This window comes from Coturnix japonica, chromosome 1, assembly GCF_054131305.1.
Source record: "Coturnix japonica strain WE chromosome 1, WE-NBRP24, whole genome shotgun sequence".
Lineage (NCBI taxonomy): Eukaryota > Metazoa > Chordata > Aves > Galliformes > Phasianidae > Coturnix > Coturnix japonica.
The window spans coordinates 166,621,375-166,637,902 of NC_140663.1; the positions used below are offsets into that span (position 1 = coordinate 166,621,375).

Below are 16,528 nucleotides of genomic sequence, written 5' to 3' on the forward strand. Positions count from 1 at the left end.
TCCACAGAAATCACACTGACAATTTAACTCTCACATCTTCTCAGATACCAGCAAAAGATGAATGGGACAAGAATGAAAATCAAAGAATCAGAGAGTTGCAGGGGTTGAAAGGGACCTCTGGAGATCAGCAAGTCCAACCCCTCTGCTAAAGCAAGCTCCCTACAGTAGTTTGCACAGGTAGACATCCAGCCAGGATAACACAACCTCCCTGGGTAGCCCGTTCCAGTGTTCTGTCACCCTCTCTGTACAGAAGTTCTTCTGCACATTTGTGTGGAATTTCCTGTCTTCCAGTTTTTGACCATTGCTCCATGTCCTATCACTGCACACCACTGAAGTGCACTTAGAAACATTGATCAGATTCCCTCTCACTCTTCTCTAGGCTGAACAGACCCATGTCTCTCAGCCTTTCCCCGTATGGGAGATGACCCATGCCCTGTATCATCTTTGTCACCCTAATCATCCTTACACGCAAAGTTAGACAACAGAATGTTCTGAAGGGAGGATATTGAGATTAGCCACAAATTATACTGGTAGTTGAACTCATCATTGCATGGGAATGTCAGAGCTAAACCCTTCTCTGGAATTCAGTCAGACAGCTTTTACTTGCAAAAACATTTCCTGGCAAGTGTCTATTCATGCTAGGCAGGTGCTTAAGGAATCTGTCATCTGATGTTTGCCTGTGTCTTGCTTGAAGTGAAAGACCTTCCTGCCTTACTTGGAATAAGAATTTTCAGTTTGGATCTCACAACATCCAGAGACAAATTGAGTTCCGAGCTATTTCTTCATTTCAAGTTTAACATAGTAAAATAGCCTCAATGGAAGCAAGTGAGTGAGGCTTGCAGCAGAATACCCAGCAAAGTGATGGCTGGGGTAGTGTTTGGTCTGTAGCATATTTGAGTACAAGTCCCTCTTCCAGCTCAGACTGAGAGAAATATATGCTATAAGATAGGCCATCCCTGGGTAAAGCCCATGATAACGTTAAGAGTAGGATTCTAGACAACTTAAAGGTCGTAGGTCTTTAAGAAAAGCTCTTAAAAAACTGGAACTTCCTAGGTAAGGCAGGTGAAAGGGTACATATCTGTAGCAGTTCCTTTCTAGGAACAAGGACCTATGCAATGTAACATTATCAGCATATCCAGATATGATCATAGTCAGAGATATGGGAAACCTCGAAATAGAAAATGCAGTCCTTGGGGCTACATTTGAATGTCATCTAGTAAACAAGGCACTGAGGCTGTTGTTGCACATGAGCATAAAATAAAGCTTGAATAATTTTTACTAACTCCATTGTTCGTGGTGCATGTAATAAGTGAGTTCTGCTAGCGAGTCAGCCTTTTTTAGGACATGTAATTTACCTGTATTTTATGATTTTTGCCTTGGGATTATATTTTAATAGGGAACAGAAAGTTATCCTCATTATTGGTTCAAGGAAGAACATTAAGATATAGTAATTAAGATATAATAATGATGTCAGCTGATGGATTTGTGAGCTAAGTGATTGACAGCATGTTTATCTGATTGCACTGCTGATAGCCTTACTTGTTATGTTTGTATTTTATTAAATCCAGCTAGTGAAACAGCTCCATCTCTTCTGTCTGAACACATTTCTCCAGTCCCGTGCACTGAGCGTTGAATTCCCCGAGATGATGTCAGAGGTGATTGCTGCACAGCTGCCCAAGATTCTGGCAGGGATGGTGAAACCTCTTCTCTTTCACAAGAAGTGAAATGTCTTTTCTCTTATCATAGAGATAATTTCTGGGTCGGTTTTTGTTTGTTTATTTTGGTCAAGATTTTGCAATGTCAGGACTTCAGTGTATTTGTCATACCCTGCCTACTTGCTTTATACTTGTAACATACACAAGCCATTTATGCTTGATGTACATATCATGAGTTCCTGATTCCTTAACTGCAAAAATCACAAGAGTCGTAAGAAATGTTTTGTAAACTTGGGTAGATTGCTTTTTAGATATGCGTAAGAATGACAGCGAATAGAGTTTCCAGATTTCTAAGAACAGTTACCTTATACATTTTTCTTACATATTACACACTTGCAGATTTCTGATATGACATGGTGTAAACTTTTTAATACATTGTGTGCATGTGTACACGTGGGCACGTGCGTGGTCCTAAAGATTTGGAGGGGATTAAAATGTATATTGCCCACACTTTCTCACGGATATTTGACTTTTTATTTACTAATCTGCTTCACAGAAATATCCTTTCAAAGTTCAAGTTTAAGTAGATATCACTGCAGTACCTTCATGAGTAACTAAAGCACTCTCTGCAAAATATGTAAATAAGGACTCATGTTCTTCTCTGTGCTCTTGCTGTATTGAAATTCTGATATCAGTGTGCTTCTTTCTGCATCATTCAGTGCAGTTCTCCTTCAAAAATCAGGAAGCAGAGGAAAATTTCAGTATATGTTACAGCAGAAGTAAGATGTGTGTAAACCCACATGGCTTCAGTTTGTGTTATTTTCCTTTAAAGTTTGGCACTTTGTAGAGCTAAAACACATCGCTGTAATCTTAAGTTTATCAACTTACTTAAAAATTAGGTATTTCAGAAGTTTTACATAGAAATGCTTTCCCTGACTGCCACTCTCAGTAATCTTGATGGTTTGAATTCCAGTGCTGAATGCTCAACCAACCACTGCCACCAAATTTTAGAGAGGTTAGAAACAAAAAGAAGTGGAAAATATGACCACAAACATTTTGATACACATAATGTTCATCTTAATACCATGTACTGAAGCTACATATTTTATACTTAGAAGGCATGCTGTTATAGTTGGAATAACTGTATGAGGAGTTGGGCTAAACTAGCATTATACATTCAAGAAGAATGGCATGCTGTTCTTGGAAATGAAACATTTGACTAAAAAATGGTAGCGTGGTGGTTGTTGCTCCATTGGTGTGGACATGAAAATATTCATATTTAAGGCAGTAAACTGCTGATGTATTCAGACAAACAGAAATGGACAAAGCCCAAGAAGAATTTGGGTTATTAAAATCTGACAGATTTTTTGACAATCACTAAATACGATACCCAGCTTCTCTGGCACTGATCAGTGTAAGAAACTGCAAGTCTTGGATAACTGCTGGCCATAGGTTATTGCTTTTTCCCATTAGATACTGGATGCATCAATTGTGGTAGCATTCTGCTTATGGTATGTAACATGGGATGTGTGGACTTGTCTTCGTCAGGTAAGCTAAGGCCCATCAAGAGGAAGTTACATAACAGATAGAAATAAAAGCATCTGACATAGTACAAAACCCACTTGTGGCAAAGAAGTGACCCAAGGTAAAATTGTTTAAGCAGACTTTTGTGTTTGTTTACTGGGTTCATAACTTTAAACTGCCCCAAAACAAGCTATTTCTTACTTATTCAATACAGTCTGACTTTCATCTGTGATCCTTAAAGCAATTGCGTTTTAATAAATAACACAAGATTCTGTTTCTACATACCGAAGTTTTGTTTTCTGTACTTTTCTTTGTATTTACATTCAGTTGCACAGTTGACCATTTCAACCATTCATCTTTTGTGTAATAGCAATATTGTCATGCACTCCTTGGGGGTTTAAGCATTGCCATATGATTTACCATCGAATAACTAGACTTTCTGTGTTGCTGTTTAGATTAAACTGCTATCAGAAACTTCCCACACTAAAAGTGGTTCCACAACACAGAATCACAGGATGCCAGGGGCTGGAAGGGGCCCAGGGGCTAAAGCAGGTTCCCTACAGGAGGATACACAAGGAAGTGTCCTGGCAGGTTTTGAACATCAGAGAAGGAGACTTCATAAACTCACTGGGCAGTCTGCTCCAGTGCTCTGTCACCCTCACAGTAAGGATGTTGTTTCTCATGTTCAGATAGAAATTCCTGTGTTCCAGTTTGTGCCTGGTGCCCCTTGTTCCCTCACTGGGAATGACCAAAAAGAGCCTGGCCCTGTGTCCTCTCAGTCTGCTCCAGGCTGAACAGTCACACATCTCTCAGTCTTTCCTCATAAGGAAGAAGCTTTTCCAGATCCCAGACCATGTTTTTAATCCTCCCTTGGACCTTTCCAGAAATTCCCCATCTCTCTTGAACTGGAGAGCCCAGCACTGGACACAGCACTCCAGGTGTGGCCTCCCCAGGGCAGAGTAGAGGGGGAGGACCACCTAAATAGTGTCAGCTATGCCTGAAACCTTTGTACCCTATGTGTTTTTGATGTAAAGCCTTCAGCATTGCCTTCTGCTGTTACTTAAGTGAAGCAAGCAAACAAAAGCACAAAGTGTGCTGCTTTCTTTGCTCCCTCCTGTTGTCATTCAGCTTTGCAGAGGCATCACGTGCTCCAAGTATTGTTGTTTCTAGGACTGTTCTTGAAGATGGAGCTGCCTTGGGTGGCAGCACTCTGCAGGACAGAGCCCAGGAGGCCATCAGCACTGCAAGCTTTCATCCCAGCTTGCTTCCCTGTTGTGCCTTCTGGGGCCAAAGAAATACAAAAAGGTCCAACACTTGTTGACAAGGATCTTAGCTTGATCAGTCGTTTTGTCAGCATTTATGGAAGGACAAATGCTGGTTTGTCCAGGATGGAGGCAAATAGAGCCTGAGAACCTTACTGCAGATTTCCCATGGCTCTGCAGTGCTCTGACTGTGTGTGCACCATAAACTGAAGCTCTGGAACTCCGGCTGTTCCTTCAGCTGTGGGCTCCGGTGTTGTACCTAAAACACAGCAGCTGAGATTTCCCTCACTATTTTCACAGACCAGTTTTCCATACACCATTTTCTGATCAGTCAATGCTTTGTTATAACCTCATCTACTGTGTTTTATGATATTATGCTAGTAATTCCATTTTATAGGGAAATTTGGGTGCTTTACTGTGTTCCTAACTAAAACAAATCTTTGTTTCAGTAACTGATAGCATATATATGCTAAAGGTGGTGTCTAAATGTTACATATGGTTATATGTGCAGGATCCTCCCCATGTCTCCCACTTGCCCAGGCTGGACTAGCTTGTCCCCAAGGCAGAAGGGTGAGGGGCTGCCCCCTTCCTGCCCCGTGTGCCACTCATGGCACGTTGACCTCCCTTTCCTTCAGCTAAGTCAGCTTGCAGCCACGGAGCCAATGGCCAAAACCCTTCCAAACATCCATGGCTCAAAAGCCTGTGTATATGTACTGCCAGGGTGGATTGTCAGCGCCGCTGGATTTATTGGTTTGTACTGCTTTGTGTCATGGTGACCTGACTTTTGAACAGAGGAATTGTTTTTCTTTTAGTTCTCTTTTCCCCCTTGGAAGATGAAAAGGAAAAAAAAAAAAAAAAAAAGAAAAGAAATGTTGTAGATGTTTTCATATTGGAATTTATGAGTTGTTTTGTAGATGTGTGCTGTTCATTTGGTAGGTGGACATTATTTGCACATGGGATGATAGTGCAGCTTTTCAGATGCTTTACACGCAGTAAAAGGTGGCAATCCTGAGCAATACTAACTTAAAAATGAACTGTCTGTAGTCCTCAAAGACAAGATCACCCTCAGGAGGCACCAGGGCTGTTGGAGCTGAAGTCCTTAATGCAGCAGTTGCAGAATGTTAAGAATATGAGCAGTACTTCAATACAAAAATGCATGCTTTTTTTTTTATTATTACATGTATTTATTTGCTTGTGTTGAGGTGGTTTGAGCCCACGCTGCTCTCTGCAAAGGTGCATAAAGACTGCAACGTCCATCTAATGACTATCGAGGCGTGGTGAAATGTCATTGAATTCTTGTGCATCAGTTACAGCTGGCAACATTTCAGCTTCCTGCAGCCATGTGCTGTGCTCATGAAAGCACCACTGCCAATCCCATAGACATAGATCATGTCTTTCTGACCACGGAAACTAAACCTGCCACCTCACCACATACAATAGTCCCTCCAGTTCAGCATTCAGGCAGATCATTGAGGAGGTTCTCACAGTGTCATTTACATGGTCTCAGTCTGCTGCATTTTTCCCACAGCTCAGTTGAAATACCCACCCATCCAGGCTGGTGATAGAAATTCCTTTTGTTGTGTCAAGGAGGAAGAAATATATATATTTCCAGGAATCCCAGACTTCACATCTGTAAGCTCTATGGCTTACATAGAGGAGAGAGGACAGATTGACAGAAAGCAGCTGGTGGGCACAATAATATCTTTGCCACTGAGTTTTTAGAAGGATAACGGTGTGTCTCAGTGCAGGGAGCTTTGTGTTACACGGGTGAGGCCATTATGGACATGATTGTTGTGTCTTGGATGTACCATTTTCACATTTGCTATTTCTCATACACAAGACAAAAGTACAGTAGTGCTTTTACACCTCATATTGTTGGGGTTTTATTTTTGCCCAGTGTGAGATATTGGTCATTTACAAAGCCAAGTTAGGGAAGTTAACAGCTGACTCTGTGAGTCCGTATATCTTATATTTTGTATAGATAAATACATGTTACCAAATACATCCCCACCAAGGATCATCCGGCTTTGCACTGAAAAACGTAACTGGAAATGTTGAATCCCAGAGTTTTACAATATTGTCACATTGTGCTTTGACCAGTTCTCTCTCTGCTGTTGCACACTACAGCATCAGCATTGAGTTTGCTGTTCCCTGCAGCCGGCAGTGACAGCTGCAGTCACCTTACATTGGGTGGGAGGGAGGAACAGATGCCCTTAGCCAAGCTTTGTATCTGATCACAGAGCAGGTTTATCAACACCTGGTATTTAAGGAAGTCTGAAAGCTGGATAATATTTTTTTAGGAAGCCATTTAAAGTAACCTCAGAGCCTTCCCTGCAGATAGCCATTAATTTTAATAAATAAAATAATAGTTTATTAGGACTGGTGTTAGCATTTCTCTATATAACATTTAGGATAGTGGAAGACACAATTCATGGTTTCTTGTGTTTCTTTTCTTATTCCTAAAAGGAGTTTTGTATGAGATACCTGTATGTTCCAATGAAGAGGAACTTGCATCTCTGTATTTGTGCATCTGTAGAGGTGTTGTCTAATTGTGTTGTGTCGGGGCCAAGAAATGGGAGGTTTACTGTGCTCACAGCGTGAGGAGTGTTTAAGCTCTCAGTAACTGCTGAGCTGAAAGCAGTGCAGTGCTTTCACTGGCTGCATTGACCAGAGGTGCTTTGGAGCCTCTGCTGCCACAGAGTGCCTGGAGAGGCTGACTTGAGCTGGAGCTTTCCTTGCTTACTGATGTGGAAGATAAGGGCCAGGAGCCCCAGCCCCGCACTGACTGACCCTGCAGGCCTGTTGGGTGGTCACAGCCTGCACCGACTGCCTCCCTGCTTACCGGCAGCCCTGATGCACAAACTATGATTTCCATGTCAGTGGTGAAGAGACTGAGGCCATGGAGGAGGCACCAAGCCACTGAGGAGGCTCAGAGGGTTACATGTCCTCCAGCACTCACTGTGTCTGCTGGCTGCACCTTTTGTATGTCCCACAGGGAGAAGGCTGATGGGGGCAGTGCCTTGCTAATGGTGGGGAGGCAGAAGCAGTGTTCGTTCCTGCCTCACTGAGATGGGTTCAGTATGAGGGATGTAAACAAATAACACTGTGACAAAGAAACACTCATTCTTCTTTTTCTCTTTACATACAAAGCGTCCAGCAGAACTAATTGTGTTACCCAAAACACATAGCAACATTCGCCTGAGGTTCTCACAATGATGCACGGGAAGATACACGGATGTAAGGTTTCTGAGTTCATTTATCCAGGAAATAATTCAAGTGATCTCCAAAAATATACCAGGGCTTCAGCAGTAGTAGAGCCTTAACCTTAAACCACATGAGGTTTAACAAAAGCAAGTGCAGAGTATTACATCTAGGGAGAAATAATTGCATGCACCAGTACAGGCTGGAGGAAGACCTGCTGGAGAGGAGCTCTGCAGAGAGGAACCTGGGTGTCCTGGTGGACGACAGATTGACCATGAGCCAGCAGTGTGCCTTTGTAGCCAAAAAGGCCAGTGGCATACTGGGGTGTATTAAAAAGAGCGTGTCCAGCAGGTGGAAGGAGGTGATCCTCCCCCTCTACTCTGCCCTGGTGAGGCCTCATCAGGAATACTGTGCCCAGTTCTGGGCTGCCCAGTACAAAAAAGACAGGGATCTCTTGGAAAGAGTCCAGCGGATGTCAGTGCCAGCTCTGCAGAAAAGGGGGTCCTGGCCATGACTTCACCTTGAACCCAAGTTGCAAAGCCCAAAAATAATGTCTAGTGAACACAGTCAAGCTTAAAGCTGGCTTCTGCAATTGTTAGTCTCAGCTTGCCATCCACCGGTGTCCCAAAGCTGATGCATTAGTTTCACCAAAAGAAGGGCACATATACCACAAGTTTGGTTTGTTTTTGAATTTTTATTAATTTTTATAATTAATCGCGGCATCGGCCCTGTTCTGAGGCACGTGGCCGGACTGGGTTTCCTTTGTTTCCCTCGGGTTTTTGTGCAGAGAAAGCAGCTGGCTTCATAAATTGTACTACTCTAAGGGGCGATTACAGATTAAACGCATCTTGTTCTTAACCTGATTTTTTTTGGTTGCATTTGCTTCAATTTCTTCAGTTTTTGTCGATGCAATATTCTTTTTATTATTTTCCGCAGATGTAGCTCTTCTAAGCCTGTTCAGGTCCACTTTAAATCTCAGTCTTTGTCCACTCTTGACTTCTTGACTCAAGAGAGGGATCTCTGAGACGAGTGTGTTTCAGCCTATCTGCAGGGCAATAAATAAAGCGGGCCTGTCCATCTTGAGCCTTGTCTATGTTTTTCTGAGTTCCCAGGGTCTCCCTTAGGTTTGCCTGCAGTTAGATTAGTTTTCACCAATTCTTTTACTCCTTTAAGGGATCACGACAGACTAAAGAGCACACATTATGGGCAACTCTTAATGAGTATTAAGAGTTAATTATTATTAATCCAGTTAATTATTATTAATCCAGTAATATCCTGGATATTCCAGGATCTGAATCAGAACTGTAGTCTCTTGTTTATGTGAGTCTTTATTCAATGTAGTTTTAAAATTTTCTTAAAGAGCGTTAATTGGAGTAAATAATTCTGATCTTAATAAGCAAGTTCCTGAGATGTATATTGCTGACAAAAATTGTAAGGCTTTTGATACTGTCCCCCGTGACATCCTTATAACAAAGCTGAGGAAGTACGGGATAGATGAGTGGACAGTGAAGTGGGTCGAGAATTGGCTGACTGGCAGAGTGCAGAGGGTTGTCGTTGGCGGTGCGGTGTCTGGTCGGAGGCCTGTAACTAGCGGTGTCCCCCAGGGGTCTGTACTGGGTCCGGTCTTGTTCAACATCTTCATCAACGACCTTGATGGGGGGATAGTGACCACCCTCAGCAAGTTTGCTGATGACACGAAGTTGGGAGGATTGACTGACACGCCTGAAGGCTGTGGTGCCATTCAGCGAGACCTGGACAGGCTGGAGAGCTGGGCAGTAAGAAACCGGATGAGGTTTAACCAAAGCAAGTGTAGAGTCTTGCACCTAGGTAGAAATAATTGCATGCACCAGTACAGGCTGGAGGAAGACCTGCTGGAGAGGAGCTCTGCAGAGAGGAACCTGGGTGTCCTGGTGGACAACAGATTGACCATGAGCCAGCAGTGTGCCCTTGTAGCCAAAAAGGCCAATGGCATACTGGGGTGTATTAAAAAGAGCGTGTCCAGCAGGTCGAAGGAGGTGATCCTCCCCCTCTACTCTGCCCTGTTGAGGCCTCATCTGGAATACCGTGTCCGGTTCTGGGCTCCCCAGTACAAAAAAGACAGGGATCTCTTGGAAAGAGTCCAGCGGAGGGCCACTAAGATGATGAAGGGCCTGGAGCATCTCCCCTATGAGGAGAGACTTAGGGAACCGGGTCTGTTTAGCCTTGAGAAAAGAAGGCTGAGAGAGGACTTGATCCATGTTTATAAATACCTGAGGTGCGGGAGCCATAGAGGTGAGGCTGGTCTCTTTTCAGTAGTGCGTGGGGACAGGACTAGGGGTAATGGGATGAAAGTACAGCATAGGAAGTTCCGCACGAAAGTGCGGAAGAACTTCTTTACATGTGAGTGTGACTGAGCACTGGAACAGGCTGCCCAGGGAGGTGGTGGAGTCTCCTTCTCTGGAGACATTCAAGACCCGCCAGGACGCCTACCTGTGCGACGTGGTGTAGGGAGCCTGCTTTGGCAGGGGGGTTGGATTCAATGATCTCTGGAGGTCCCTTCCAACCCCTACGATTCTGTGATTCTGTGAAATAATGGTGGTCTTACCTAAAGTCTGAAAACCAAAATTTCTTCCCTCCTAATGGCTGTTAAATGATTCTTGAAATCAAGAAATAGTGTGCTTAACAGGAACCTACGTCACTTTCTAGATTACTTCCTTCATTATGCTATAACAGAATGGTGGCACATGTGAAGGACTGTATAGAGAAGGAAGAAATGAGTGTTACTTTGGCTTACAGATCAACACTTTTTACTTCTCTCTCCAGTTAAAAGCATGGGAACAGTTACTGTCTTTGGCCTAGCTGGCGGCTTTTAGTTGCTTTGTATTTGCTTAGTTGCTACAGAATTTCTGATGAATGGGAGGAAAGTCAGCTGCAATGACATTGGTTTACCCCACCTTAAGTCAGATTAATGTATTTGTGTTACTTTTTTTCTGTGCTGATGTCAGTGCCAGCTCTGCAGAAAAGGGGGTCCTGGCCATGCCTTCACCGTGAACTCAAGTTGCAAAGCCCAAAAATAATGTCTAGTGAACACAGTCAAGCTTAAAGCTGGCTTCTGCAATTGTTAGTCTCAGCTTGCCATCCACCGGTGTCCCAAAGCTGATGCATTAGTTTCACCAAAAGAAGGGCACATATACCACAAGTTTGGTTTGTTTTTGAATTTTTATTAATTTTTATAATTTTTATAAAATTTTATAAATTTTTATAAAATTTTATAATTTTTATAATTTTTTTGTAATTTTTATAAAATTTTATAAGTTTTTATTAATTTTTCATTAATTTTTATTAAACGATTATTAAAACATATACATCGATGAAATATCAATGTATATGTTTTAATAATATGCATTTTCTGATCTACATGAACTATATTTAACTATTTAACTATATTTTCAGTGTGGACAAAGATGATTCTTCTTCACTCCATGTGGTCCCAGCATCTAAAAGGCGTATGTAGAAATGCCGGTGGCTGCCAGGATATGGGTCTAGCTGTCTCTGTCTCCTGGCTGCTCGGATAGATGTCTTCATGGTCTTGCTGTACTCCAAACGCTGCCTTAAGTAAGCAGCTTCTTTTGAAACGCATCAGATGTAGCCTGCTGTAGCGGCTGTTTCCCAGAGAAGTCTCTGCTGCATCGCATCTCTGCGGCCTCCTCGTGCTTCTGCTATCAACAGCCCCTGCCTACTCAAAGGACAGAAATGTGTCCAAGTCCTCTTGCTGTACCCTGAGCCTGAGCTCAATGCAGAGGACTCTGCAAGAGGTGGTTGTCAGCCGGAGCTTGCAGAAGCAGACGGAGGGCCTCAACTCGCGCTGCACTGTTGACAGTTGAGGCATAGCTACCCAGGCTTCTCTCACCAGTTCCTGGAACCAGGTTGCAGTTTTCTCCATATCCTGGAGAGTCTGTAGGAGGCTGAGCATCTTCTCTCTCCCCAGGTGGTCCTCAGGGTGGTGAAGGAAGGACAGTGTAGTCTCACGTCAGCTGCTCCCTTGTGCATATTCAGTTCAGCACTCTGGCTACCGCACTGTTGGTTTGTTGTGGAGAAAACATTTGGGAGCAATTCCGACTGCCTGCTGAGTGGTGTCTTCTCCATGTCCAGAGTGCTCGTCTGTAGGACAAGTGGGCGTCTCTCAATTCCTATAGATCAGCAGGCCCGTGAGCTGATCTTGCAGCTCCTGCAACTCCTGCAGTGCCTGCTCATAGCTGTCTGGATCTTGCACCAGGTGCTGGAGGAGGTTGAGCGGTTGGGACGCTCGGAATTCCTGCGGCAAGATAATCTCCGCAGGCACGTCCTCATTTCCTATGAGGAAATGGTTCAGGCGTTTTTCCTCCACACAGCAGCGCAGGTAGCGCAAGATGTCATCCATCCGCTGAAGGAAATAGCTCCCATGCCAGCTTTCCAAAGGGACAGCAGTCAGGAGGTGCATGATCACTGTCCTCAGTTGGTAGGAGGAAAAAGTCTGGCCCGCCAGGATGTGGGCACCCACTTGCACATATCTGAGGTTGTTGAAAGTGTTCCCCTGGTCATGGGTGGCTATGCGCTGGAAAAACTTTTCCTCAGCCACCGCACAACTCTGTGGCCAGGTTGTGCTGGGGGTAAAAGCAGCCTCTGTCTCCTGGCTGCTCAGAAAGATGTCCGTATTTTCTTGCTGGATGCCAAATACAGTCTCAGCAACGAAGTCTGTGTTTTGGATGTCTGTCAGGTGAATCCTGCAGGAGCGCCCGGAGAACCCCACACTCATAGTGCATGTCTCTGCCTCAGGCATGCATTTCCAGGCATTTGTGATCAGCACCTGGAACCATTGGGCAGTCTTCTCCGCATCTAGGTAGGCGTCCTTGCAGAAGTCACGTAGCAGGCTGGGGTGCTGATTTCCCAGCTCTTCCTTGGAGGTGTGGAGGAAGCACCGCATACCCATCTCCTGCTCCTTCCCGCACGTGCATTCCAGATCTACACGGATGCGGGAGTTCCTTGCTGGCAGCTCCCCTGCGGCACCCAGATCGAGGTGGAAAACGTGCCCACGGGGGGCCGACAGGGGCACAAGCAGGCGGAAGATGGGTTCACTCTCAGGGGGACACCAGCCTTCATAGGCACTGCCCAGCCCGATGGGGTGCTCTGGCACCGGAAAGAAAGTATCTGACACCAGATACTGGCATAAGCTGATGAGGCGACCAAAGAGGAGGAGTATCTGCTCACAGTTGTCTCGATGAATTTGCTCTGGCCAGAGCACATCAGCACAGAGAAGATTACTCCCCTCCTCTTCCGCTGTCTCCTGCTGCACCTCCGGTTCCCGTTGCTCCTGCTCACGGATGGAGCTCTCCTCATCACTGATGTCTTCAGTTCTCTGGAACTTTTTAAAGATCTTCCACATGAACCAGAGAAAAAGGAAGAGAATGCAAAGAACACTGCAAACCTTCCAGTAAGGCAACACAGAGAAGAGCAAGGCTTGGATATCCACCCTGCTCTTCTCCAGGTTGCTCTCTGCTAATTGCGGAAGCGGAAGCGGAAGCTTTTCCATCCGCTTTCGCAGAAACACCTCACGCATGCGTTCAAGAAGGCTGCAAACCTTCCAGTAAGGCAACACAGAGGACAAGGCTCGGATGCCTATCCAGCTCTGCCCCAGGTTGTCTACGTGCTGCCACTGCAGTGTCATCTGCTCTTGCAGAAACACCTCACGCTCACGCATGCGTTCAAGCGTTTCCACATCCAACTCATCACCAACGAAAGCCACTCTCTGCGCCAACAAGGCGAAGAAAAACGCCAAAGCCATGATCTGGAAGAGATGAGAGAGGGGAGGTCAGTGAGAGGGGCTGGGTGGGAGCTCGAGCACGGCTGGGGGAGCGTGGCCAGGAGCCACACACAGCCCCTGGGGTCAGGTACGAGCGGGGCCGAGGGAGCTGGGAGGCAGCGGGGGCTGAGGCCAGCGCCGCCGCTGACTGCCCAGAGAGCCGCTCACAGGCTCCCCTGAGCGCTCGCTGCCGGCACTGCAGGCTCCCAAACCCCTCGCGGGGCCGCAGTTCGCGCCCGGCCCAGCACAGCCTTCCCCCTGCTGCTGCACTCACCGCTGGCCCAGGCCAAAGTGGAGCAGCGCTGCCCGCTGCTGGCCTCGATGCCAGCCCCGCATTGTGACGCGCTGTGCCGTCACAGACGCCCCATCCCCACCCTTCGGCCCCACCCTTCGCCCCCCCCTCAGCTGCCCTGCGCCTCCATGGCCGCGGCATCTGCCCTGTTCTGAGGCACGTGGCCGGACTGGGTTTCCTTTGTTTCCCTCGGGTTTTTGTGCAGAGAAAGCAGCTGGCTTCATAAATTGTACTACTCTAAGGGGCGATTACAGATTAAACGCATCTTGTTCTTAACCTGATTTTTTTTGGTTGCATTTGCTTCAATTTCTTCAGTTTTTGTCGATGCAATATTCTTTTTATTATTTTCCGCAGATGTAGCTCTTCTAAGCCTGTTCAGGTCCACTTTAAATCTCAGTCTTTGTCCACTCTTGACTTCTTGACTCAAGAGAGGGATCTCTGAGACGAGTGTGTTTCAGCCTATCTGCAGGGCAATAAATAAAGCGGGCCTGTCCATCTTGAGCCTTGTCTATGTTTTTCTGAGTTCCCAGGGTCTCCCTTAGGTTTGCCTGCAGTTAGATTAGTTTTCACCAATTCTTTTACTCCTTTAAGGGATCACGACAGACTAAAGAGCACACATTATGGGCAACTCTTAATGAGTATTAAGAGTTAATTATTATTAATCCAGTTAATTATTATTAATCCAGTAATATCCTGGATATTCCAGGATCTGAATCAGAACTGTAGTCTCTTGTTTATGTGAGTCTTTATTCAATGTAGTTTTAAAATTTTCTTAAAGAGCGTTAATTGGAGTAAATAATTCTGATCTTAATAAGCAAGTTCCTGAGATGTATATTGCTGACAAAAATTGTAAGGCTTTTGATACTGTCCCCCGTGACATCCTTATAACAAAGCTGAGGAAGTACGGGATAGATGAGTGGACAGTGAAGTGGGTCGAGAATTGGCTGACTGGCAGAGTGCAGAGGGTTGTCGTTGGCGGTGCGGTGTCTGGTCGGAGGCCTGTAACTAGCGGTGTCCCCCAGGGGTCTGTACTGGGTCCGGTCTTGTTCAACATCTTCATCAACGACCTTGATGGGGGGATAGTGACCACCCTCAGCAAGTTTGCTGATGACACGAAGTTGGGAGGATTGACTGACATGCCTGAAGGCTGTGCTGCCATTCAGCGAGACCTGGACAGGCTGGAGAGCTGGGCAGTAAGAAACCGGATGAGGTTTAACCAAAGCAAGTGTAGAGTCTTGCACCTAGGTAGAAATAATTGCATGCACCAGTACAGGCTGGAGGAAGACCTGCTGGAGAGGAGCTCTGCAGAGAGGAACCTGGGTGTCCTGGTGGACAACAGATTGACCATGAGCCAGCAGTGTGCCCTTGTAGCCAAAAAGGCCAATGGCATACTGGGGTGTATTAAAAAGAGCGTGTCCAGCAGGTCGAAGGAGGTGATCCTCCCCCTCTACTCTGCCCTGTTGAGGCCTCATCTGGAATACCGTGTCCGGTTCTGGGCTCCCCAGTACAAAAAAGACAGGGATCTCTTGGAAAGAGTCCAGCGGAGGGCCACTAAGATGATGAAGGGCCTGGAGCATCTCCCCTATGAGGAGAGACTTAGGGAACCGGGTCTGTTTAGCCTTGAGAAAAGAAGGCTGAGAGAGGACTTGATCCATGTTTATAAATACCTGAGGTGTGGGAGCCATAGAGGTGAGGCTGGTCTCTTTTCAGTAGTGCGTGGGGACAGGACTAGGGGTAATGGGATGAAAGTACAGCATAGGAAGTTCCGCACGAAAGTGCGGAAGAACTTCTTTACATGTGAGTGTGACTGAGCACTGGAACAGGCTGCCCAGGGAGGTGGTGGAGTCTCCTTCTCTGGAGACATTCAAGACCCGCCAGGACGCCTACCTGTGCGACGTGGTGTAGGGAGCCTGCTTTGGCAGGGGGGTTGGATTCGATGATCTCTGGAGGTCCCTTCCAACCCCTACGATTCTGTGATTCTGTGAAATAATGGTGGTCTTACCTAAAGTCTGAAAACCAAAATTTCTTCCCTCCTAATGGCTGTTAAATGATTCTTGAAATCAAGAAATAGTGTGCTTAACAGGAACCTACGTCACTTTCTAGATTACTTCCTTCATTATGCTATAACAGAATGGTGGCACATGTGAAGGACTGTATAGAGAAGGAAGAAATGAGTGTTACTTTGGCTTACAGATCAACACTTTTTACTTCTCTCTCCAGTTAAAAGCATGGGAACAGTTACTGTCTTTGGCCTAGCTGGCGGCTTTTAGTTGCTTTGTATTTGCTTAGTTGCTACAGAATTTCTGATGAATGGGAGGAAAGTCAGCTGCAATGACATTGGTTTACCCCACCTTAAGTCAGATTAATGTATTTGTGTTACTTTTTTTCTGTGCTGATGTCAGTGCCAGCTCTGCAGAAAAGGGGGTCCTGGCCATGCCTTCACCGTGAACTCAAGTTGCAAAGCCCAAAAATAATGTCTAGTGAACACAGTCAAGCTTAAAGCTGGCTTCTGCAATTGTTAGTCTCAGCTTGCCATCCACCGGTGTCCCAAAGCTGATGCATTAGTTTCACCAAAAGAAGGGCACATATACCACAAGTTTGGTTTGTTTTTGAATTTTTATTAATTTTTATAATTTTTATAAAATTTTATAAATTTTTATAAAATTTTATAATTTTTATAATTTTTTTGTAATTTTTATAAAATTTTATAAGTTTTTATTAATTTTTCATTAATTTTTATTAAACGATTATTAAAACATATACATCGATGAAATAT

At 45.1% G+C, this 16,528-nt stretch overlaps 1 protein-coding gene across 2 annotated transcripts in view; it reads left to right on the top strand.

The window, feature by feature from the left end:
* The window catches only part of PGR (progesterone receptor), a 35,198-nt gene extending 31,730 nt beyond the window's left edge, over positions 1 to 3,468 (top strand). For both annotated transcript variants that reach the window (XR_014949183.1, XM_015852254.3), the window contains exon 9: positions 1,569 to 3,468. Coding sequence is in view for 1 of the 2 variants with exons in the window: in XM_015852254.3 (XP_015707740.1) it covers positions 1,569 to 1,724 (156 nt within the window). In the remaining variant the exon portion in view is untranslated. The remainder of the gene's footprint in view (positions 1 to 1,568) is intronic.
* Positions 3,469 to 16,528: the final 13,060 nt, after the last annotated feature.